The sequence below is a fragment of the Dromiciops gliroides genome, chromosome 2, assembly GCF_019393635.1.
Source record: "Dromiciops gliroides isolate mDroGli1 chromosome 2, mDroGli1.pri, whole genome shotgun sequence".
NCBI lineage: Eukaryota > Metazoa > Chordata > Mammalia > Microbiotheria > Microbiotheriidae > Dromiciops > Dromiciops gliroides.
This window is the reverse complement of record NC_057862.1, coordinates 437,972,381-437,998,173: the sequence shown is the minus strand read 5'-3', so window position 1 is coordinate 437,998,173 and position 25,793 is coordinate 437,972,381. Positions and strand designations below refer to the sequence as shown.

The window sequence follows — 25,793 nt, the reverse complement described above, 5'->3', positions numbered from 1 at the left end:
TTGTGTACCAGGCATCAGGGGGCTGCTGAGGACTGAACTCTACACAGGATGGGTGGTGTATGTCCTGCTCCGGGCAGGACAGGCATGCCATTCACATCAGGTGAGGTAATGCCCCTGTAAAGAGGCCACGGCAGCTCCTGACTTAACCTCTCTCTTTCCCCCCAGGTTCCACTGGGCTCACAGGGTGAGCTGGAGGCAGATGCACTAGCTAGGAGGCCATTTGGTCCTTCCCATGCCGCCGGCCTCTTCCTCTGCTTCAAGGACCACAGTTGGGGTTTGCACGTCACAGGGGAGGTTGGCAGTGAGAAACGCCTTAATCCACTGTGTAATCTTACCAGTAATCTCAGTTTGGCTAAAATTTTTATTTCATTTTAAAATAAAACTTTTGGAATAAATTATATTGGCAAAGTTAAATCAAAATAAATTAATCTCTCTTCTCCCTCCACTGATACCCTACAAGTGGAAGTCCAGGTCCTTCCACGGCCCTGTTCTGGAGTCCCTGGGAAGGTTTGTTCAGAGGAGGGGAATGGATGAGAGAAGGCAAGGATTCCCTTGGAAGGCTGTACGCGTTAAGTCCCGACTAGTTCTTCCTCATCACTCCAGTCAGGGGGGGCATCTGTCCCAAAGTAACGGTCTCCAAAGTTTCCTGCAGAGGGAAGGGAAAGAATGTTGCGATGGGGATATTCCCCAGGCTTGTTCTGAGTGAAAGGAGAGGGTCAGACGGTGTGGGCTGTAGTTGTCTGGGTTCATACCGGAGGTAATGCCAAAGGCACACAACTGGGCCCAGAACACTGCGATTCCTGCCAGAACCAGCCCATTCTCTGGAACTCCTGGGCCCCAGTACTTCTCCCAAGACCACCTTCTGTCAAGAGCACAGGAAGTGTCACTGCTATCTGGGCACTCAGAGCCAAAAATGGCTTTTTAAAATGTGACATGAGGATCTGTCTGTCACCCACCAATACTGATGCAGATGATTCTCAGAGGCCCAGAGGGAAAAGTGACTTACCTCAAGTTAGAGGCAGAACTGGAACCAGGCCTTCTAACTTTCTTTTTTTTTTTTGGGTGAGGCAATGGGGGTTAAGTGACTTGCCCAGGGTCACACAGCTAGTAAGTGTTAAGTGTCTGAAGCTGGATTTGAACTCAGGTCCTCCTGAATCCAGGGCCAGTGCTCTATCCACTGTGCCACCTAGCTGCCCCAGGTCTTTTAACTTTCACTCCAGACAGGGCTCTCCCCATTACCCAATCCCACCACCCCTATTTCCTGCTGTCAATGTCTATGATGACCAGAAGCCTCCTGTCCAACCAAAATTCTCTTGCCTTCTTCCTCCCACCACTAAGTCATTTAGGGTAAGATGAGATGATGCTCAGAAACTCTACCTGCTCCTCTACAACATGAGGAATATTTTTAAAAATCACCTTATACACTCCAAGAGGCTGCTAGTTGGCAGTGGATAGAGCTCAGGGCCTGGAGTCAGGAAGACCTGAGTTCAAATCTAGCCTCAGATACTTATGAGTTGTGTGACCCTGGTCAAGTCATTTAACTCTTTTGGCCTCAGTTTCCTCATCTGTAAAATGAGCTGGAGAAGGAAATAGCAAACCACTCTAGGATCTTCACCAAGAAAATCCCAAAAGGGATTATGAAGAGTCGAACATGACTAAAATGACTTGATGACATGAACTCAAAGCCCCACAAAAGTGGTTTGTGGATAATCAACCCCCAGTCTTCCTTCACTGGAAGGACAATTGGGGGTCAGGAGTATTTTCCTACCCAGGCCCTTACTCCCTGCCATTGACTTAGGTCAAAGAGGGCTTCAGGCTGTTGAGGGACTCACCAATGCCAGGGATGATACGGAAAAGGTCATTCACTTTCTTATCCACAGCTGTGGTGATAATCTTCACCCGAGGGAAGGCATAGGCCACAGAGTGGACACCCATCTCTGCCATCAGCAGTGAGAGCAGGAAGATTTTGTCTTCTGGAACGTCGTGATCCTGAGGGCAGAAGGCAGTGTAGGGGAACAGAGAGTATGCCAAGACCTGGAGTCGGAAAACCTGGGTCCACCCCCTTGACCCTGCTACTTAGCACGGTAACAACCTCAAGAAAGTCACATAAACTTCTCTGGGCCTTGGTTTCCTTCTCTGTCAAATCTGATGGGTTTTGGGGGCAGCTAAAGTGGCGCAGTGGATTAAGCACCAGCCCTCGATTCTGGAGGACCTGAGTTCAAATTCAGCCTCAGACACTGTGTGACCCTGGGCAAGTCACAAGTCACTTAACCCTCACTGCCCTGCCAAAAAATAAAAAAGAAATCTGATGGGTTTCAATTCTAGCTCTAAATCCCATGACTCTCTTGCCTGATCCCACAATTCCACCTTGTCCAGGTTGGAGAGAAGCAACATCAGACACTTGTGTCCTGCAAAAGAGTTCTGTGTCCCACCATTAGCTCTGGGTGACAAACCCCAGGTGGCAGCCCTTCGGGCAGAGATGTGGCCTTCTTCACTCACCAGCAATACTCTCACTGCCATCATGGCTGCCGCACCAGTGGACACCGTGCAGTCCATCAGGATCACATGGTCCTGGCTGATGTCCTTGGGGAGTCGGAGGTAGTGCAGCTGGGAAGCAATGAGAGAAGGCTGGGGTCAGACCCGAGTGGAGGATGGCAGCTGCTGCCCTGTGTAAAGTCCCAACCCCACTCCCTGTGCTTTTTGTAGAGAAGCTCTAAGTCAGGAGCCAACACACTGGCCTAGGAGCTCATTACACATTCAATGACCATCCCGGGGCACCCACCCTCTGGGACAACATCAAAGTTTCAGACCATCCCTATGTTCCCTGCAATGGTGGGTCTCCTTGTGTCCTCACCTCTGGCTCGCCAGTGAGCTGATTGGTCTGAATGAGGATGGTGCCAATCCGGACATCCTTGCACACGGCCCGCAGAGCTGGTTCCATGGTCTCCCCGGCCCTTAGGATGGACACCCCCGTGATCTGCCCCCACAGCAAAAGAAAGTAGGGAGTCTAGAGTGGTCATTCAGTCTAAGGGCTCTGCTCATATTCCGAGAACCTGTTTAGTTCTCTTCATATATTTTGCTGGGTTGGCAACCATTATGGTCATCCCCCCCAACCCTCAACATGAACTCAGGCCTTTCTTGTCACTTACCTGCTTCCCAGCATAAGTTTTTCCTTCATAGTCCTGTCCCTGAGGTGTCTGGACTGTGCAGCCCTAAGCAAAAGGAGAGAGGAAAGACATCAGTGGAAGCATAATCTGGCTGCCCTACAAGGGCCTGAACTTCCCCATTTGGTCCGATCCCTCCTCTCTACTGGCCCGATCCCACTCTCAGATGGTGATTCCTTCCAAAGCAACGAAGACATTGCTTCCCTCCCAAGAGAAAGCAGGAGTTCCTGAGTTCCTGCTACAGACAAGGGGACTCTTAGCCAGTCTCCATACCTGCCAAATTACAACCTCCTGGGTTTCTCCCCATCAAACGCAAATCCTGCAACACAAGGGCTACTCACCTGGAAGGGCAGGAAGGAGAGAGCGTGCTCAATGAGGAGTCTCATTAGTCGCTTTGAATAGAAGATAAACTCATCCCGACTGGTCTCCTTATCCCTGGAGAAGACATGGCTAAGTTTAGGAAGGAGTGGGGGGAGGAGAGGGCGGATGGCATCACTTCTTACCCAGGAACAGGAGGAGATCCTACTCTTTAAGCACAGAATAGGAAATTAACAAATACTGAATTTAATGGAACACCGAAGATCCTGTTGAGTACCCAGACCATCTCAGGAACTACATCCACTTCAGAGCCTTCTCTCTTGGATCATCTCCTGGTGGTGAGCCCTGAGGTATGTCAGGGTAATGTCCAGTTACCAGGTTGGGGAGTGGGGTTGGGGGAATTCCTCTGTAGGCAGGAAGGAAGCCATCTTCCCCAGCTGTGACACGAGTACAGTTAGGGCTGGCCTCTAGAGGCTCTGTCTACTGGGTGGTCTCAGTCTGACCATTATCAAAGACTCTCAGAGCTGGAAGACTCAGATACCTTATAGTCTAATCCATACCCTCTGAAGAGGCAACTTCCAGTTTTATTTCAAATTAGTCCCACGATTCCTGCACTCTCCATTCCAAATTGACCATCTCTCTCCTCCATGCCTTTGTGTGACCTGTCTTCCAAGGTTTTTTTTGTTTTTTGGCGGGGCTATGGTGGTTAAGTGACTTGCCCAGGGTCACACAGCTAGTAAGTGTCAAGTGTCTGAGGCCGAATTTGAACTCAGCTACTCCTGAATCCAGAACCGGTGCTTTAGCCACTGTGCCACCTAGCTGCCCCCGTCTTCCAAGTTTACAACACATCTGCCTTGTCCTTCTTGTAGAAACCATAGTTTCCTTCAAAGCAGATCTGGAGTGCCGAATCTTACACAAGGTCTTTTCTTGATCCCCCAGTCAGTCATTGGTCACAGTCTGAAGATCTTAACAGTGGACTTCACTTCCAATGAGATCTAATCATTCAGAAGTCTTTCCATCATATCAAAGTGAAATCTGCTTCTGAATATTTTAGGAGAAATACCCTGGGGCAGGGCATGGGCAAAACCCCAAACTCTTTCTACCTGCCCCATCAACCAACTAGACACAGCTTTACCCAAGCCAGGGGATTACACCAGTTGAAAGTGAGAAAGTTCTAGAATAATGACTGTGGCTTTGAAAGACACCTAATTCAACAAGTATCATGGACTAGTGCCGACCCTTCCTGCACTGTTTGTGTAGCATCCTAGAGATGAAGACCCCAAGGTGATCCAAGAAAACAGCCTCATCCCAGGGATTATACCAGCTATTCCTGAATACCTGATGATGGTGTGCATCCCCCTTACTTGGGGGGTGCTCTTCAGCACACTAAGGGTCCTGGGGAGAGGGTGGCACTGGTGAGCTGAGGCCAATGCTGCCCTAGAAATCAAGAGAAAAGCAAAGTTCATGAAGGCCCATCAAGGGAGAGGCAAAGCCACCATAGCCAAAAAGAACTAGAGGGAAACTGTTCCCAAACTATCCCCCCAGCCATGTGGGCTTGGTAGGTCCTTCTAGGGTGATACAGCAGAGGCAGGTGCAGGGGGTATAATACACATAAAAGCTGACTCTTGTAGGCCAAGCAGCTAGTGAGCCTTCCCCCATCACCCAAATCATTCCATTAGAACAGTCTAAAACCTCTGGTCCCTCCAAGGTTGGAACTCTGTCACTTGGAGACTTGACTTAAACATGGGATGGGCTAGAAACTGTAAGCCTACTCCTTTGGAGGCAGGGGAGGCACAAATCCCAGCTGGAAACTGAGGGGTCTTAGATGGTACAGAGTGGAAGAAGTCTCCAATCTCACTGTAGACTAGAATGGGGCAGCTACATTTCAACACAAAGTCCAGACACTACTCTGAAAGCTGTGAACACTTAGTAAGTTTGATAGGAACCATCATCTAGAGTATAGAAAGTTCAGTGGCCAAAGGCCATTCACAGTGGCTACTCAGTTCATTTCCATTCAGGGAGAGAAATTTAGCAAAGAGTGTTCATTAAAGGAAAATACATCCTAAAACCCTCCAGAGAATGGCTTATCTTTCAGATAGCACTGAGGGCACAGTCATTCTAAATCAACACAGGAAGTTTGCTGTGTGGCTATCTGAGCTGTATTGGGTTTCTTTCTTTCTTTCTTTTTTGGTGAGGCAATTGGGGTTAAGTGACTTGCCCAGGGTCACACAGCTAGTAAATGTTAAGTGTCTGAGGCCGGATTTGAATTCAGGTCCTCCTGAATCCAGGGCCGGTGCTTTATCCACTGCACCAGCTGCCCCTGTATTGGGTTTCCATGTGGCTAGGATATAGGCTACCTCCTTTCTCTGGAGCCCCTAGGAAGGGGGGGACCATGTACTCGCCCCAGCTACCTGCTATACACTGGGAACAACACTGGGGCCAAGGAGTTTGGGTTAATGAACACACAAGCTAATCATCAAGCAGCAGATTATTAGGCAAGCAGCAAGGAGGGGAGACAGTGGGAATATCCACCTTGGCATACCAACCTGTCTTTTCCTGATCCAGCAGATGCAAATCACAATAGCATTTAGCACTTGATAATAAAGCCTGTCTGGCAAGGCAGTACCTCTAAAGTGTTCTGACTATCTCGCCATGTTATGGGCACCTCTGCCTTTCATGTGACTGCTCCATTGGATCTAAAGTAAGTTTTCCCTGACCCCTGCACAAACACAGGCAAGTCTGTATCTGCTTTCTAGGTGACGAAGCCCCCACAAGGGGGAGAAGGTGACAGTGAATCAGCTCCTAGGTCTGGAAATAATTCCTCTATGCAGTTCAAAGGCAGAATTTAGGAGAGCTGCTCTTGGGGAAGTCAGGGAAAATAGTCAAATAGTAAATATTTAGTGGTAATCTATGGGGTGTCTGTGTGAGGGCGGAATTGGGAGGAGGGAGAATAGGAGAGAAACATGTAGCACAAAGACCAGGAAATAGCCTGTTCTCAATGGCACGTTCTCAGTTGAGCTGAGCTGGTCCAAATGACAAAGCTGATCAACTCTGACAGTGTCATGTCTCCCATAAGGCTGTAATTTTTATTACAAAATAGAGAGAACACCTCAGTGGGCCAGGAAATATGCCAAAGCTGGTTTGTGAGGAAGAATTGGAGTAGCTTTTTCTGTTCTCTCTGAACTACCTCTTTCTCAACCCAAGAAACAGATTTCTTTAACACTCCTACTTCAGGTTCCCACAGAAATGATTACTCACAGGCTTAAAGGTCTTAGCTTCTTGAAAAAAGTTGTTTTTATTTAGCCCAAAAGTTCCCTGAAACTTTCAAATGGACCAAAGTGACAAGAGTTCAAGGCTGGAAAGGGCAAGGTGAGTTGGGAAGACAGGCACTTATATTCATACCCTTATTAAAAAACTAACAATTGAAAAACAAATGAGAAAAAGAAAAGATAAAAAGACCCTGTCCTGCAGAGTTTAGTGACCTGTCTAGACTGTCACAGGCAGAAGTCATCTCCACAACCTGAGATCAAACAAACATGGGTCAGGGAGACTTAAACCTTAGAAATACAAATTAGTCTTGTGCCTGTGATTCTGAAAACAACAGGGATGATCTTGTTGTTGTTCAATTCTTTATCTAATTACTTCTTTGGGATCAAATTCAATGGTGTTTGGACATATTTCTCTTGGGGATGAGTCACAATTCACATCTCCCCATTCTTGGAGAAGAGATGGGAGAATCCCTGCTTCAGCAGGCACGGGAAAGTGGTCGTGGTAGATCTGTCAGAGCTGCTCTAACTGCATCTAATCAGAGAGAGCAGCCCTTCCCTTCTCTTTCCACAGAGGGTAAAGAGTTCATCTGTCGTCCAATAACCATACATCAAACTGCTTTTGGGTTCTCTAAAAAGAATTATCAGCACTCAGAGATAACTCAGGGGCTCCTACAGTTCAAAACAGTGGCCTAGCTGATAGGCTAGTGTTGGTAACTGTATCCAAGTTTTCCAAGTGCCCCAGGCTTGGACAGAAGTGTTAGAACACAAGGCTGAGCACCGATGGCAAACCCATTACGTGTGCTATTTGTGGGCTTCCATACAAACAATGGCAATGGCGGTATGGGAACAATTAGCTAAAAGGCCTATTTGGCTCCTGGCTCAGGTCCTAGGTTATCTGATGGAACGGCATCTTAAAAAATATCCTGGAGAGGGTGCTGCAGGCTGTGCCTGGGGGGGGGGGAGGTGCCCTCACTGTCCTAACGTGGGTCCGTGCCCATGCATAAGTACACGCACACACGAACCCCCACATGCAAATGAGCCCAGTCAAGCAGAGAGGGATTGTGGCCCCAACTACCAAGCTAAAACAATTAGCATCAGAATCAAAAAAGTGTAACTTTTTCCTCACATATCCCAGCGTAGCTTCCTCTGCTCATCAGATTGAAGATTATGTTCAGGGAAGGAACAAGGCAGGAAACACATAGGGTTCATTTTAAAAACAAAAACAACAACAACAATAACAAGAGAACAAAAAGAAGAAAGCTATTTAGTTAGGGACTTAGGGGTCCCTCCCAATAGGGGTTCACATTGTTGGTCACATGTCCCAGTTCTATCACAGTGGCTCCTGAACCCAACCCTATGATGGTTTTATCCAATTAGCCTTTGTTTGCTTCCTTGACGGGCTGTACTTTAGGCCGAGCTGCTACAGAGTCCCAAGAAGCCACAGAATCCAGGGACCTTCTAAATACATACCTGCCCGGCCAGATGCCCAAGTCTAAGTTAAGTGTCCCTGACAAGGAGAGATCCCAGAGGTTTGTTGGATTCAGGCATTTGCCTGTAAGTTGGCTTCCATGTGGTACCAAAAGACTGATAATGGAGGATAGGGAAGAATAAGGAGAATCTTTATCAGGTATATATCTACCCCACCCATCCCAGGACTCCATCTGAAGATGGACTAGAGATTGGGTTACATCTAACCCAATGTTTCCCAATCATTGTGCTCTGACACACAGCAGAGTGGCCCCAGATATGTCAATATGTTGAATTCTTCTGTTACTCTTGGCCATATATTAATAAGAAGGATGGAGGTAGGAATCGTGGTAGAGGAGAGAGGATAGTTGGATAAAGGTAGAGGAAAGAGACATTTCTACAGATGACGAGATTGGAGCTGTAGTGTACTAATTAGTAAGATGGCTGCACAGAAGGGAAAGAGTGGAACACTTTCCTAATCCATTGACTGAAACTGAGAAAGTCTAGGAAAGTCTATAGACCAGACCACAAGTCCTGTGTCCTTGCAGACTTGTCCACTGATGCTTAGCCTGGTGATGTGCCTGCTAGGGGCCCTGGAAGGAACTTCTCCCAAGCACAGTAATCATATTTCCTGTGTCTGAAGAAGGTACTTGGGGCCTCCTGCCACCACTTCCTGGTGGCTGACCAATGAATGGAAAATTCAGCAGGCTGCTCTCAGGCACTCTCTAAAGTTTGAAACCTTGGAAACTATTTTCATTTTTTTTCTTTTGCAAAGCAAAAACTTCAAAAGGAAACAAAGAACAAGTAAAATAAAATCTGAGAGGTGACCAATTCTCAGAAAGTGCCTTGTAAAGGCATCATGCAGCTTTACAGGAAGCAGACCAGAGGCAAAGAGCTAAGCAGACGAAACAAGGACTGAACGTGTGAGAGGCATTTCAAATACCCAGTGGCTCTTACGGCTGACATATCCATCACCAAATCACACCATCGATGTGGATTTTGGTATCTAAAATGTGGCTCCTCCCTAAGGAAGATTATGTTTTGGACTGCAAACCACGAAGTTAAAGGGTATGGCTACCTTAGAACATACCATTCATAGTAACGGATTCTGCTGCTACAAACTATGAGGCTAGAGGGTCTAATTCCAAGCTAATTTCAAACTCTGAATTCTAAATGGATCCCAAAGTCTCAAAGCTTTTTCCAGTTGTGCAGAGAAAGTAGAATCACCTAAGACAATCACTTATGGACACTCCTAGGTGAACCTCTCCAATGATTCTGAAATGGGAACTATTTCCCCACTTAATAATTCTGTTTTTCAGGAAGACAAGTGACCCTGAAGGCCAGCCAATGAGAAGAGCTGCCCCTCTATGCTTTGTTTATTTCAACAATATTTGACTCAACCTTTTTCTAGTTGTTCTTCCTTAAACATGGAGTTTAAGTTTAAATTCACTAGTGAAATTTTCTTCAGGAGGCCTCTGAACCAGATTCCACAGACAGCTAAGGAACCAGCAGCAAATGGATGTACGTGCACAGGCCAGGGTGATCCTTTCTCTGAGATACTCAAGGACTCCATTACCCAGCAAGCTTTACTGTTTAGGGTATAGCTGAATTCTTAGGGTCGGCTAAGAAGGAGATTGTGGGGATGCAGGCAGGTTTACTGTATCTGGTTCCCATCTGGCTACTCTTCCCATGGATCTTGAGCAATCAGTCCTAATGGAGATAGTTTATCACAGTAAGTGGGGAAGGAGTTCCAGGCAAGTAACTTATTTAAACTTCAAGCAACTTTTGCTACCAAAAGGAATTACGAGAAATTCATTATTTTCTCTTTCATATTGATCTTGGAAAAAAATCATATTTACTCTTAAAAACATCTCCGCTCTAAAATCAGGCTTTAACCATCAAAAGTTTGCTATGAAGCAGACAAAATTTCCTAAAAAAGAGGCAGCCCTTGAAGAAAGAAACCTCACATTCACAATCTTTGGAAGCAAAATGTATTTTCTGCCAATGTGACAGGATCCAGAAGGAGGAAATAACAATTTGCCTTTTTTTTCATGGCCACAACTTCCTTTTTCAAAAATGAAGACAACTCCTTGGGCAAAAAATGGGAGCTGTCATGAAAACAAAGCATGATTTTGAGTTCCACCTCCCAAAGGATCAAGTACTGTTCTCATCCACAATGTGGGGGGGAGGGAACCCAACAAACCTGCTCACCTCTTTGCAAAGGCAGAGAGGGCTCTTCTCAAACGGAGCCTTTAGAAGCTGGGTGAGACATCAACAAGAGCAACAGCCTGGGAGGGAGGAACCATGGATCCTAGGCCTTGCTTAGCCAATGGCTCACTGGGCAACCACAAGCAAATCATGTTCCCTTCCTGAGCTTCTGTTCCTTACTCTGTGAATGCAGATAAGTGGACTAGATGCCCAGTGAAACATCAACCAGGAAGATCTGGTTTATGTAGAGATGCACCTTGATTACATCACCCTTCCCTAACACCTTAAACCAAGGTATTGGAAATGCCTCACCTTTTGTGGACAGGACAACGTTAAAATTCTTACCTGACGCTGAGTTCACGCTGTGGCAGCAACACAGAAAGACAAAATGCAATTGGAGTTACACATCATTAATAGCAACAAAGGCATTATTTTGCTTTTCAAAGACAGAAGAAAAACATAGCTGAATCTCACTACATCCTCATTACATCCCTCATAATTTTTTCCAATTATGAAGATTTGGATTTTCTTGGTCCATACAGCAAGCATGTGGCTAAGCTGAGCCAAAATTCAGACCATTGGCTTGGTTGGGAACTTTTCTGCTCCTGGGTCACTAGGTGAAATAGCCTGGGCATCCAGACCTCCCAAGTCCAGCTTCCTGTTATGTGTCTTCCAATGAGGTAGTAGGACTCAGGTTTCTCCAGAAACAGAGAGAAGTGCGACACAACGTCCTGAAGCTGCCAGTGGAATGCTGAGCTGGGAGGCCAGGGAACCTGCCTCAGAAATCAGTCAACCCTGAACACAGAGAAGAGCCAATTGTACGAGGCAAAAATATTGCTCATTGTTTAGCACAACATACAGAGGGACTCCCGTCATCCAATGCTGAGGGCAGGAACCAGGGTGGCTAAAATAGCACTTAGCCACAGTACCCTGAACAAAGGGGCTGCTCAGTAAATGTGTGTAGACAGGATAAGTAATAGCATATTAGTTAAAAAGAAATGCATTAAAAGGCATTTAGAAATCTACTAAAATTGCCCTCATGTGGTCATGCCAGGATGGCCTGGTACCAGTATGCTTGGAAGACTCTGAAATGATTGTTTGGAATTCCCTAAATTTAATGTTAAATTTTATTAATTTGACACTAAGATCTACGATAATTCAGGCAGTTAAGAGGAAGTGGAAGAGTGGAAATGTGTGTGTGTGGGGGATGGCAGATGTTCCCATCAAAATGAGCACCTCAAAGAGGTCAGTAACACTTTCCACAGTTTTTAGAACAAAGGCCACCCACCATGACTAAAATTTAAGTGAAGCCTGTTTAAAAACAAAGGGATGGACTGGGTGAACACAGGAGACCTTGGAGGCAGTGTGGTGGCACAGTGGAAAGAGTGGGCTCTACCCAGTCAGGAAAGACCAATGAGATCTCCATTCAGGTCCTGCCTCTGACAGTTACTAGCTAGCTGTGTGACCATGAACAAAACACGTTCTCTCTCTGGACTTGAATCTCCTCATCTGAAAAATGAAGATAATCATTGCAGTACATACCTCATAGGAATGGATGTTGGGAGGATCAAATGAGAAAATGTACGTAAGAGGCTTTGTCAACATGGCTGTGTCAGTGATTATGATGAAGATTCAATATGACATATGTATGAGATTATTAAAGGTCCAGATAGCTTTGCTGCTCTGAAAGAAGTATCCTATTAGCTACTTTTCTCTAAGCAACCACAATTACTAATCAGAGGGATAAGGCATTTGTGTGCCAGTATAACCAGAAAACTATGTTAGCATATTATTGGTTGTAATATAGCTTAAGAAGGTTCACAAAGTGCTCCAGTACAACAAAAAGTTAATAGCCAAAAAAGGTACCTCCCATTCATTCTTTTTTTTAGTTTTAGTTGTTTTTGGTTTTTTTTGGTGGGGCAGTGAGGGTTAAGTGACTTGCCCAGGGTCACACAGCTAGTAAGTGTCAAGTGTCTGAGGCCAGATTTGAACTCAGGTCCTCCTGAATCCAGGGCTGGTGCTTTATCCACTGTGCCACCTAGCTGGCCCTAACCTCCCATTCATTCTTGAGAAGATTTTTTAAAAATTGGGGTTTTCCTTGAATAACATTCCCAGGTTAAAATCATGATATAAAATAAGTAAATTCTGGGAGATGCTATTTTCTCAACTTAGGAAGGAGCTGAGTCACTCTGCTATCTCTGAGAGGCACACATCTCCATGAGCAGAGCATGCCTGTGAGCACCTACCTAACATGCTAGAGACAGGGAGCAGTGGGTGTGGAGAGAGCAATGATGCTCAAGTTTTTTGGAATGTTCACCTATTCTTTTAGGAACTGGGTAGTAAAAATGTTTGTTTGTTTGTTTTAAGTGACTTGCCCAGGGTCACACAGCTAGTAAGGGTCAAGTGTCTGAGGCTGCATTTGAACTCAGGTCCTCCTGACTCCAGGGCTGGCGCCACCTAGCTGCCCCCATAAAAATGAAGAAACAGCAAATCCAGCAGGATCAAGATCTTAGCATACCTTGATAACATGAATGACAGTGATAGCACGTACGGTGGAAGGAGTTGGGGAGAGGATGGGAAAGAACTGGCTCTGCCCTTATGCATTCTGTGGAATGGAAAGGTACAATACCCCCGAGTTTCTCAGGCTATGAGAAGTGAAGAAGACAACTGTGGAGATGGGGCAGGCTTCAGGAGGCCGGCAAATAGGGGAAGAGAATCAGCCAGGATTTCAGCCTCATACAGGTCTGAGACAACATGCCCAAGGCCAAGCCTGTTTTAAATTGAGGGCCTTCTGTTGGCCCCCTTTGGCTTACTCAGAACTCACCTCTTCCAGCTGACTATGGACATGCTGAACAATCAGATCAATGGCCACAGTATTTCCACTTCCTTTGGGGACAAGAGGGGAAAAAAAAAAAAAGGCATGCTTGGTTACAAAGTATTTTTAAGCCCAAGAACTAGAAATCAGATCTTTTCAGAGGAAAATTTTCATTATTTCCCTACTCACTCTCACCACTCATTTCACATCTGCTGCTGAAACAACTGCTCTTTCATCCACTCGCCTATTCCTTACCTAAATAAAGCACCTGGAAATAACACAGCTAACTTCTCTCCTTGTGTGACTCCCAGAAGGATCACAGCAACCAGCAGAGAGCCAGGCAATGGACAGTTCCACTGAAAAGAGGTGCACAAACCCTGGTTCCTAGTGGTGATCCATCTCAATTTTCTGTTTTCTGCTTTAGGGGCAAACAATGCCTTACCTTGCTTTTCTCTAGAGTGTAAGAAATAATTACTAATAGCCCATATCTTGCTGGACCCAGTGATTGCTCCTTCTTTCTTAGTCCTTTCTTCTCTCCGACTCCAAATCATCTGGGTCAAGTCCAACTCAAGCTTACAAAGAATTTTCCACATTCCTACTCTTATATCAAGAGTTGAGAGACCTGAGTCACATATGTCCAGACTTCATTTTAATATAATCTACCTCCAATCAGGTCAACCAATAAGAATTGATTGTTATGATGGAATTCCTACAGTTGGAAGGGTATATAAACTGAGGTCCCACCACAAGAGGGGTCTTTGGTCTGAGAGAGACAGCCAATAGACCTTCTTCTTCTTCTTCTTTTTTTTTTTGGTGAGGCAATTGGGGTTAAGTGACTTGCCCAGGGTCACACAGCTAGTAAGTGTCAAGTGTCTGAGGCCAGATTTGAACTCAGGTCTTCCTGAATCCACGGCTGATGCTCTATCCACTGCACCACCTAGCTGCCCCAATAGACCTTCTTTTATTAATAACCTGATAGCCTATTAATAAAATGATTAAACTACCCAGAAACTATGTCTCTCATATTTTTAATTGTCACAATAGAGATTTGAAGGAAACCTCCTACAGAAAGGGATTGGGGTGTTTTCATACATAGAGGCAACAAGACAATTGAAAACACAGTCACCTACCATTTATCTGACCAATAAAAAAATTAACCACTGAACAATAATTGTTCCACAGGAAGGAACTTTGAACAGTTGGCCCAAATAAAAGTCCAAGAAGAGGGAGATGGACTAAGAGAACAGTTCTCAGAGGGCCTGGAGATATGAACAGGATAGGTCCTGGAACCTGGGGCTACTGAGGACAGGGAAGCTTGGATTAGGTAGACTCAATTGCTACTCTGCTTCAGAAGCACAAGTAGGTGGCAAGTGGTACAGAGCAGTAGCATGATCACTGGTCAGGAATAAATGAGGAGTCAAGGAAGAGCTCAAATTCTTGGAAGAGCTGAATTAGAGCAAGTAGCCCAATGTCTGACTATCAGAAGTAGCTTCCAAAGGTCATTATAACACTGATAGTCCCTCCCCAGCCCTTGGGGAGTGCTGGGGATACCCTAAATTCTTTCTTCTCCAGGGAAGAGCAAAGCTGTTCAAACAATACCCCACCTGGCATTTGAGTTGGCTCACCTCGGGGAACCACAATGTCTGCAAGACGCATGGTGGGCTGGATGTACTGGTCAAAGGCTGGTTTTACAAACTTGTTGTACTGCTTGATGACCCCCTCGATGTCCCGGCCCCTCTCGCTGATATCTCTCCGAAGCCGTCGCACCAGGCGGATGTCTGAGTCTGTGTCCACAAAGATCTTCATATCTAAGAGCTAAAGCAAGAGACCCATTGAAGTGGCATTTCTTTCCTGACAGACAGCTCAGTGGGACTACCCATCAGGGCAGAGGGGAGGGTGGTCAGAGTGGCTATATGAAGATAGCTATGTATGAACCACGAGCAAGAACAAGGTAAATTGCTAAATAAGGTCACAGTCACTCCTCAGGTGAGTTCTTCCAAAGCTCATCTTGGATGACAGAGGTTAGCCTTACAGGTGTTGATTTTAGCAAGCCCAGAAGAGGATAGGAGGACTCCAAAGTTTCACTTCCTTCTTACTCTCTATCCAGCAGTCACCGGGGGCCCCCCCCCCCCCGGGGCTATATTGCAATTTCCCATTTACTTCCTTGCTACAGCCTGAAAGGCACCTAGAAAAGCTCCTTTACAAGTGATCTCATCAAAATCCCTCTGGTCTGTCACTAAGCATCAAGGCAGTCACGTGGACGGGGTGCTGGCCACTGGCCACTACCTTGCACGAGCTTCCCATAGAGAGCTCTCAATGAACTCTCTTCAGCCTCCAAAGATACCAATGCCTAGCACCCAGCAATAAATCCCCCTAAAACCCCATGTGACTGGACCCCAGGATAGGTGCACCCTCCACCTGTCTTCCACACTCCTGACCACCTCACACTCACCTCCAAGAGCTGCTTGTCTGCAAACGCCATAATTCCCTCAAAGATGATCACATTGGCCCCATACAGGGTTTTCTGTAAGATAATCACAAACCTGTCAGAGAGCCTCTCTTTCAGCTACAGGAAGGGGTCGAAAAGAAAGAGAGGAAGAGCACCACTGCCAGCAACCTTGCTGAAGGCTCTCCACCACCAAATTCAATGAAAAGACAACCAATTGAGAGGCTAGTTAAGACCATGCAATCACTATCTAAGCCATTTCCTTCTGGGGCCCTGAAACAAGAACTGCTGCAGAGCCCAGCTGTGGCTGCTGTTCTGCACTCCTTCCAATCCCCACCCCCCCTAAAAGCTCACAAGGTCACAAGATTCATTTGGCGGCAGGGAAGTGGTTCTCAGGAAAAATGGCATTAGGGAAATAGGCTGCCTTCTGCCTGACATGAGGAAGAATGTCAAATGTGGCCTAAAACCAGGGAGTGGGGGCCAGACGGAAGCACCCCTTGCTTTACTGGCGTGTGTCAAAAGTATAAACCCTTCTGCCAGTGGAGAAATGGTCTCCAGCAGAGGATTCAGCTCTCCCTCCAGGAATCCATAGTATGCCTGCCTGTGCCATTGACCTCTTAATCCTTGGTGACTCTATCTATTCTTTTTTTTTTTAATTAATTAATTTTTTTGTGGGGCCATGGCCAATTTTTTTGTGGGGCAAGTAAGTGACTTGCCCAGGGTCACACAGCTAGTTAAGTGTCAAGGGTCTGAGGCAGAATTTGAACTCAGGTACTCCTGAATCCAGGGTCGGTGCTTTATCCACTGAGCCACCTAGCTACCCCTTTATAAAGCATCTTTTTTTGGGGGGGGTGGGGGGCAGGTCAATGGGGGTTAAGTGACTTGCCCAGGGTCACACAGCTAGTAAGTATCAAGTGTCTGAGGCCACATTTGAACTCAGGTCCTCCTGAATCCAGGGCCAGTGCTTTATCCACTACACCACCTAGCTGCCCCCGACTCTATCTATTCTTAGGAAAGATCCTATCCTTGCTCCTGAGCTCTAGGTCCAGGCCCCAACCATAACACATGGAATTTTAGTCAAACCTGTTATGTGTTTGACATAAACACCATTCCAGGAATTAGCCTCATCCTCAGCCTTGCCTCAGTTCTACCTCTTGTCCTCCAAAGTCTTTAACAAAATCTGAGTCAGAAAGGACTGCTCGGAGGGCCAAGCTGTCCAACTTGTCACTCAACAGGACTCCCCTCTAATTCCCCCAGAAGGAGCCAACTAGTCTCTACAGTGAGGAGGAACCAGCTATGTCCTAAGGTGATCCATCCGCCCTCCACCCCAACCTTGGCTCTACGCCTGACAGGAAGTTCTTCCCTACAGCAAGATTAAATCTGCCTTTCCACCTGTGCCTGGGCAGGAGTCTCTCCTACAACATCTTTGCCTTCTGGAGATCATGAGGCTGAGGCCTAATTTTTTAAAGGCTTCACTACATATGGTATAGAGAGGTACCCAGGGTCACTGATCAATGCCAAGGAGTGCTGGGAGGGAGGCGAGGCAGGGCCTGAGGGAGATGCAACAACTCCCCACAACATACTTTACTTCCTTTTCTCCCCCTTTCCTTCCTGCAGAGCACAGGATCTCAGACAAGTCAGGAAAGACCAAATTAAGGTCAAGAATGTAAATTTATTTGGGAAACTCCAACACCTTCAGCAGCCTCTGGCCCCCAATGCCAAGCATACCCAGTCCTTTTTCCGGCTGTGTGTGGTGAAGTCATAGATGGGAATCTTCACACTCTTTCCCTGTTTCAGTTTCTTGAGGGTACAAACAATGAGGTCAAAATCAAAGGCATCGGGGTGGTCAAAATTGAAGTCATTGTTGGCTGCCTGTTCCTGCTGCTGCTTGGTAAGCACCTGTCACAGAGAAGGCATGGGGTAAAGAACTGAGAAGGGAAGATGAACCTGTGTCCTCAGCACACTCAAATGACTTTTATCAGGAGACCAGATACACTGGAAGGAAACCTTTTCTTAGGGCTTCTGCTGAGGAAGGGGGAAAAGGTATTTGAAAGGTCTTTTCATAGAATAATAGAAATAATAATAATAATACTGATAAGGATGATAATGCTAATAGCAGCACCTACTATGTGCCCGGCATTGTGCTAAGTGCTTTACAATTATCCTACTTGATCCTCACAAGAACCCTGGGAGAGAGGTATTATTATTATGCCCATTTTACAGATGAGGAAACTGAGGCAGAGAGGTTAAATGACTTGCCAAGAGTCATAGTGCTAGTAGCTAAGGTAGGATTCAAACTCAGATCTTCCTAACACCATGTCTAGCATTCTATCTAATGTATCACCTAAATGTCCTTCTTTCTGATGAAAACTTGGGCAATGAGCCAGGTCTCCCAAGAAAGACAATATCTTCTATCAGTTGTTTACTTGGTTAGTGCAGGGCAAGGGGAGAGCCAGGCAAAGAATCCTGCCAGGAAGCAAATGAGGAGACTGAGCCAGCACCCATCATTCCTGAGAGGGCAGGCAAAGAGTGGTATATTAAGCCTGCTGTTTGTGTTCTCCAGGACTGAGAGACCCAGCTGCCCCTCCTGGGCAGAGACAGAAGTTTCTCAACACAACAGGTTGAGGGTATGTACCTCTCTGATAACTACATTTGGCTAATATGACCACCTAACTGTCCACAGCAACCAGCCATTGCTGCATGTGAGTGCATATGAAAATAACCGCATGTGTATACTGCAAACATTTGGCAATGTGACACTAGGAAACTGGATTTCTAGAATGGAGCAGAGGGAAGTCACATAGAGGGGGATTGAGCCTATAAGAAATCAAAAGGGTTAGTGGAGAAAACGACAAAGCTGGCCATTTATAGAGCTGCAACTGATTTGGAACAGAGAGAATTCAGTGGAAACACAAATTAAATAATATAAATGGAAGTGCTCAGAAAAAAAAAACCCCAAACTGCAGAGCACAATTTAATGTGATGTCCTTTTTCCTTCTTGAATCTCTCTCCTTGCACTGCCTCCACATTTTTTTTCATGTGATATTACCTTATCTCCTTAGTTCCTAAACATATAGCAGTAGCTGTTCTTCTCTTTCTGGTTTAACCAGGGGCCTTGACTTTCTTCTCAACATCATGTAACTAGGAATAAATAACAAATTCCCCAAGTTTCTGATTCTTTGCCAAAGAAACAGACTGCTCAACTCCAGCCTATTTAATGGGGTTATATGTGCCTTACCTTGTAAAAGGAATCCATGGACAGCAGGACTACCCAGGGGACATCCAATGCTTCAATAATCATTCTGGCCACAGTGGTTTTCCCAGAGGCACTACCTCCACCCAAGCCTGTCAGGGAGAAGGGTAGGTGATAAGGAAGGAAAGAGTTTTATTTCTTTAATTGAATATTCACCCCTTAGTTCTAATGTCCAAAAAATGCCACAGTTCTTCACCTGCCCCTGGAAGACCTGACATAATTCCATTTGATTACCCTTAAGAAAAAGGCCCCTGAGGGGCAGCTAGGTGGCGCAGTGGATAGAGCACCGACCCTGGAGTCAGGAGTACCTGAGTTCAAATCCGGCCTCAGACACTTAACACTTACTAGCTGTGTGACCCTGGGCAAGTCACTTAACCCCAATTGCCTCACCAAAAAAAAAAAAAAAAAAAAAAAAGGGCCCCTGAATATAAAGTGAGTCTAAGACTTCAGTTCTTACTTTTGAGGTAGTTTGGCTGGAATGAAATAAGGTTCCTATATCATATAGACTTTTTTTTTTAAGTGAGGCAACTGGGGTTAAGTGACTTGCCCAGGGTCACACAGCTAGTGTTAAGTGTCTGAGGTCAGATTTGAACTCAGGTACTCCTGAATCCAGGGCTGGTGCTCTATCCACTGTGCCACCTAGTTGCCCCTCATATAGACTTTGAAACCAAAAAACAAAAAGTCAATGATTTTTGAATGAGCAGACAAACAAGAATCAGGACTGGATCTGATTTTCAACAACACAGGGCCTCAAGTCTTTCCTTCAGTCTAGTAAAGATCCCCCACCCTCACCCCCATTACCAACAGGGCTGTAGAACACACTCACAACAGGAGGCTCTTAGCATTTGGGGGTTAACCAAAGAGAAGATGGTCTTGTGCTGAACACCTTATAGTGCTCCTTCCATGAAAGAACATAACTCCCAAAGAGATAAGAACCCAGGGCCAACAAACATTTAACTTCTAGGCTGTGACTATCTGGCCAGAGCAAAGTCCACTTTAAATCTGCCAGAAGCATTTGAGACTCACCAATGACAAAAGCTTCCTTTGACTGCGTCCCATGTTCATTGTACCAGGGAGGCCGTCCAGCTGTGTAGATTGTCCTTTTGCTGGTCCGCAGCAGGGGTGGCTCTGATTTACACTGGCTAGTGGTCCGTTTCCGTGGTGACCGGCCTGTGCCCACAGGAGGAAGAAGTCTGTCTAGAGATTCAGCACTGCTGTTACCAAGAAAAAAGAAAGGAGAATTCAGATGAATCACTGCAAAGGACTGGGAGGAAGTCTCCTTTCTAAAGTCTGATACTTTCTGAAATTCCTAAGAAATATAGGTCAATTTCCTATTCCCATTCAAGCTGATTTCATCTGGCATTTCTCCGACACTCAAAGAAACCTATGGCCTTTATCAACCATTCTTCCTGTCTACAATCTCATTTAATAGTCTAGTTTTGGTAAATGTACTTTTTAGGTAAAGAATCTGAGCCATAATCACATGGACTGAGAAATGAAGGTCCCTGTTTAGCTAGAGACATGAGAATAGATATCACTATTTGGGAACTAAAGAGATTAGGTGGCACAGTGGATAGAGCACCGGCCCTGGATCCAGGAGGACCTGAGTTCAAATCCGACCTCAGATATTTGACACTTACTAGTTGTGTGACTCTGGGCAAGTCACTTAACCCTCATTGCCTCCCCGCCCCCCCCCCCCCCCCCGAGAGATTAGGCAATATCTTAGAATCACAGATTTAAGGAAAAGCACATCAGAGGTAATTCAATCTAACTCCCTCATTTTACAGATGAGGAAACTGAGACCCAGAGAGACTTCCCAGGTCCACTCTAAGTCTAATACTCTTTCCACTACAAAATACTGATTCCTAGAAAGATATACAATGACTAGTGATAGAGAGGGGCTCATGGAAGGGAAGAGGAATTGCACTGCATAAGACAAAAGAGCTTCCCCATACTCATGCCTCTGGTATAGTGGAAGAACAATTCATTAGAACACAGGAGAACGGAGCTCTAGCCCCTCCTTTCTAGTTCTACCTGGTTAGCTATGACCTTGGGTTAGTCATTTAAACTGGAGGGGGGGGGGGCAGCTAGGTGGCACAGTGGATAAAGCACCGGCCCTGGATTCAGGAGGACCTGAGTTCAAATCCGACCTCAGATATTTGACACTTACTAGTTGTGTGACTCTGGGCAAGTCACTTAACCCTCATTGCCCCACCCCCCCCAAACCTCTATGGACCTCAGTTTCCTTGTCTATAAAATGAAGCTAATAGTTTGCCAGCTTGAAAGCAGGAGCCTGGATAGCTCTCTTGAGGTCCCTTCCAGCTACATGAAAACAGTCATCTAGCATGGACTTCCCTGGCCTGGATCTTTTTTTCTCCTTAGTTTGTTATTTTTTTAAAAATCATTTAAGTATTTTATTATTTTCCAGTTACATTTAGAGATAGTTTTCAACATTTGGGGGTTTTTTGTTTTCTTTTTTTTAGGGCAATGGAGGTTAAGTGACTTGCCCAGGGTCACACAGCTAGCAAGTGTCAAGTGTCTGAGGCCATATTTGAACTCAGGTCCTCCCAAATCCAGGGCCAGTGCTCTACCCACTATACCACCTAGCTGTCCCCTCAACATTTGTTTTTTTTTTTTATTTTTTTTAGTTCTCAACTTTTTTTTATACATGCTTTACAATTTCAGATTTTTCGCCCTCCCACCCCTCCCTCCTCCCTCCCCTAGACAGCAGGTAATCTGATATAGGTTATATCTATATATCTCTATACATATACATATAGATATATATATATACACACACACATATATATACACATAATAACATTAATCCTATTTCTGCATTAATCCTGTTACAAGAGAAAGAATCAGAGCAGTGATGCAAAACCTCAAAATAGAAAGAAAAAACAAAACCAACAGCACCCAAAACAAAAGAAATAATATGGTTCAATCATCATCTATACTCCACAGTTCTTTCTTTCTTTTTTTTTCTTGGATTTGGAGATCCTCTTCTATCATGAGTTCCCTGGAACTCTTCTGTACCATTGCATTGGTGAGAAGAATATAGTCCATCACAGTAGGTCAACACTCAATGTTGATGATACTGTGTACAATGTTCTTCTGGTTCTGCTCATCTCACTCATCATTAGCTCACGTAAGACCCTCCAGGTTTCTCTGAACTCTTCCTGCTCATCATTTCTTACAGCACAATAGTATTCCATTGTATTCATATACCACAACTTGTCCAGCCATTCCCCAATTGATGGGCACCCCCTCAACTTCCAATTCCTTGCTACCACGTAAAGAGCAGCTATAAATATTTTTGTATCAACATTTGTTTTTATGAGATTTCTAGTTTCAAATTTTTCTCCCTCCCTAAGACAGCAAGTAATTTGATATAGGTTATATATGTACAATCACATTAAACATATTTCTGCATTAGTCATGCTGTGAAAGAAGAATTAGAACAAAAAAGAAAAACAACAAAAAGTAGAAATAGTATGGTTCAATCTACATCTGGATTCCACAGTTCTTTTTTTTCTGGATATGGAGAGCACCTTCCATCATGAGTCCTTTGGAATTATCTTGGGCCACTGTATTGCTGAGAAGACTCAAGTCTATCACAGTTGATCAACACACAATGTTGTTGATACTGTGTACAATGTTCTCCTGGTTCTGCTCATCTCACTCAGCATCAGTTGATGTAAGAAGTCCTTCCAGGTTTCTCTGAAATCTGCCTGCTCATCGTTTCTTGTAGTACAATAGTATTCCATCACATTCACATACCACAATTTGTTCAGCCAGTCCCCAGTTGATGGGCATCCCCTCAATTTCCAATTCCTTGCCACCAAAAAAAGAACAGCTATAAATATTTTTGTACATGTGGGTCCTTTTCAATTTTCTATGATCTCTTTGGGATAAAGGCCTAATAGCGGTATTGCTGGGTCAGAGGCCTAGGTCTTGATCTTAACAGTGGGTTTGCCTTCTGTTAGCCACTGGACAATATGCAATGTGATGACCACTACAGAAAATGCAATTAAGAAAATTATGACAACAGTTACAGAATGTGCATCTTTGTCCCAGCTAAGTCACCACCACTATTTTCATGACCCAGTGACATTTCTTTCCAAGGCTGTGTTACAGTCTGTTTAGAACAGACTACAGTGGAACTACTTATGAAGAAAGCAGCCTGTGTTCTGAGCCACCAAAAGGAAGAGGAAGTAGCAGAAGTCCCTCGGATGCCTGCGTATAGACAAGTCAGAGTCTAGTTCTAACCTTCTGAACTTGTCAGTAAGGCACAGCTGCAAGCCAGAGGATTAAAAAGATCAGCAATTAAGCCTGGACTTGAGTAACACCAGCTCTGCAGTTCCCTCCCTCCCTCCTGGATGGAGGGATGCATCAGTAGAAATACTGGATAGAATGGAGCATTTCCACAGGGCATACCGCTCTGGACAGAGTAACTTCCTGCCTTCCCTCGATCCCACTGGCTTCCCTTCCCCACACACCCCTTCAGCATTACCCATCGACAAAGGACTCCTATATAAAGAGGGTTAGATTGACTCTACTGTAAGGTCTCTCAGGAGTCTGAAGGGCTGTCCTCCCCATCCCCTCATCATCTTAATTGCTTGCAGCTGAAATGAGAACTTTGACTTTTTCCAGGCCTTTAGCCTCTCTAGGAAGTTGTTTGTTTAGCTCTTCTTCCTATGCTTTGTTCAGTGACAGACACAGAATAGCTTTATACTGAATTGCAAGGGTTTCATCTTTGAGTGGTAAATGTCATATAACATAGGAAAACACTTGTTCTCCAGGCTGAGCAGACAAGGTTCTGACCACAGAGCTAGGAGATGATGGTCTCATGCTGTGATTTTGAAGGACTATTGCTCAGGAGGGCCCTGGGGATGGCCCAAGCTGTTTTTGTTTTGAAATGCCAATGTTCCCAGAGGTCCCCACTGAGAGGAGAGGAAAAATGAGCCTGAGAGAGAGACACAGTGGGCTAGGGCAGGGGTCTGGGTTCCTCAAAATTGGAGAGGTACATATATAACCTATATTGGATTGCCTGCTGTCTAGGGGAGGGGGGGAGGGAGAAAAATTTGAAATTGGAAATCTTATATAAACAAATGCTGAAAACTATCTCTACATGTAACTGGAAAATAATAAAATATGTTTATTTAGAAAAATTGGTGAGGTGCCGTCACACCTTGCTATCCGCCTTAAATATATTTTAAGGTAGGTTTAAGAGCTAAGAGACAAGACAGAAAATTTAGATACAAAGTCTAGGTGGCATTAAAAAAAATCAATCAATAATATCTGATGAGAAAAGCCCTCTGCCCCATCTCCTTAGAGAAAAACAAAAGCAGAACTACCCATTCTATCACAGAGGAAAATGGATGAACAAAATCATAACAATTAGGCAATATATTTTGCTCTGTTCAACCTCTGGTGCCTCTGAGGCAGCAATTAACTAGCAAACACCATTCCCAAAGGAGGGCTGACATCAGTGGTGAGGCTGGGACACAAACAAAGATGTTCTGATGCAAAGATGATTGAAGTGTAGATGTTTTGTAACCAAAAGCAGGCTTGTTGACTTCACTGTTTTCCAAACACAAGGAGAAGAAAAAAATAACATTTCTTCCCCTGAATGGGGTAACCCAGGATGGAGGTGAGTTGAGTAACTTGTAATGCTGACCAATGCCTTAGCTGCTGAGGGCAAGTTACCATCTTAGTCTCAGAAACTGTGGGCCATTTTCATAGACCATTACTCTACTGGATGCAGAATCACAGAATCCCATAGTCAGACAGGATTCAGAAGTCATACAAATAGTATTACAATAGTAATTACAATAGTAGTACAAATCCACACCTGAACAAGAATCCTCTCTAGAACACTGTAGATTGAGCTTTTGCTTAAAGACTTTCGAGAGAGAATCCATTACTTCCCAAGGTAGCCAGCTCCACTTTTGGATAGCTTTAATTGTTAGGAAAATGTTTTCTTGCCTAGATCCTGGAAGAGGCATTTGACTCTTCATGGCTTCTATCCACCGTTCCTAATTCTGCCCTCTGAGGCCAAGCAAACAAAGCTACCTTCTTCCACTTAACAATCCTTTGAATAGTTGGAAACAACTATTATATTCCACCTAAGTATTCTAATGGAAAGGGTAAAAACATCTCAAACCTATGAGCTGTATAGTGTTCTGCACATAATGGGTCCATAATCAACTGATGTTTAATTTGAATTTGTTGAACCCTTTCCAGATATGAGAATAGTTTATATTCCATTTCCACAAGAGTTTGCTCAGCAGGTTAAGAGCACCAGAAATTAACTTCTCCATCTCAAAATCTGTAGAAATTATACTTATTTTAGCTTCTTGACAAAGAAAGGCAATGAAGGCATTTCAAACATGACTGATAAATCTGGCTCTTCAAAGGAGACAGGCAGGTTGGATTATATAGTTGGATTATATAGTGAATTTCCCCACACCAGAACTTCCCTGCATTTAGGCAGACGGTTCAGGTCACTGTGTTGATTAGTTTGGTGCAGCTGCTTTTCTTTGTTACAAGGGAGGGTTTATTGAGGGAAGGAGGATGAGGGAACATTGAGAAATGAAGGGAGAAAAGGCATCAATATCTTGGCAGCTATGCTATTTATTTTCATGGAGTGGGGCTATATGAACCAATATCTAAGGGTGCTTCACTAAATCAATTTATCAATAACAGATCTTCCTTCACAAAATCACAGAACAAAATGAGTTGGAAGGAAGCTCAGAGGTCCCAAGCTACACTTGAATAGGAATCCCCTCCAAAACAACCCTGACCAATGATCATCCAAACTGTCTGAAGACCTCCAGTGATGGGGAAT

The 25,793-nt window shown here is 44.8% G+C and overlaps 1 protein-coding gene across 7 annotated transcripts in view; it reads right to left on the bottom strand.

The window, feature by feature from the left end:
• Window positions 1-341: 341 nt before the first annotated feature.
• Window positions 342-25,793, bottom strand: part of LOC122744035 (uridine-cytidine kinase-like 1) — a 77,428-nt gene continuing 51,976 nt past the window's right edge. For 3 of the 7 annotated variants that reach the window (XM_043989346.1, XM_043989347.1, XM_043989349.1), the window contains 14 exons: window positions 19,967-20,154; window positions 18,926-19,032; window positions 17,416-17,586; window positions 15,694-15,765; window positions 14,867-15,056; window positions 13,251-13,312; window positions 7,878-7,897; window positions 4,821-4,919; window positions 3,506-3,599; window positions 3,150-3,212; window positions 2,855-2,977; window positions 2,500-2,607; window positions 1,833-1,989; window positions 342-646 (listed from right to left, as the gene is read on the bottom strand). In XM_043989346.1, coding sequence (XP_043845281.1) covers window positions 570-646; window positions 1,833-1,989; window positions 2,500-2,607; window positions 2,855-2,977; window positions 3,150-3,212; window positions 3,506-3,599; window positions 4,821-4,919; window positions 7,878-7,897; window positions 13,251-13,312; window positions 14,867-15,056; window positions 15,694-15,765; window positions 17,416-17,586; window positions 18,926-19,032; window positions 19,967-20,154 — 1,531 coding nt within the window. In that variant the 3' untranslated portion in view covers window positions 342-569. Of the gene's footprint in view, window positions 647-1,832; window positions 1,990-2,499; window positions 2,608-2,854; window positions 2,978-3,149; window positions 3,213-3,505; window positions 3,600-4,820; window positions 4,920-7,877; window positions 7,898-10,771; window positions 10,789-13,250; window positions 13,313-14,866; window positions 15,057-15,693; window positions 15,766-17,415; window positions 17,587-18,925; window positions 19,033-19,966; window positions 20,155-25,793 lie in introns of all 7 variants that reach the window. The other 4 variants (XM_043989348.1, XM_043989351.1, XM_043989352.1 and 1 more) reach the window with 2 other exon arrangements.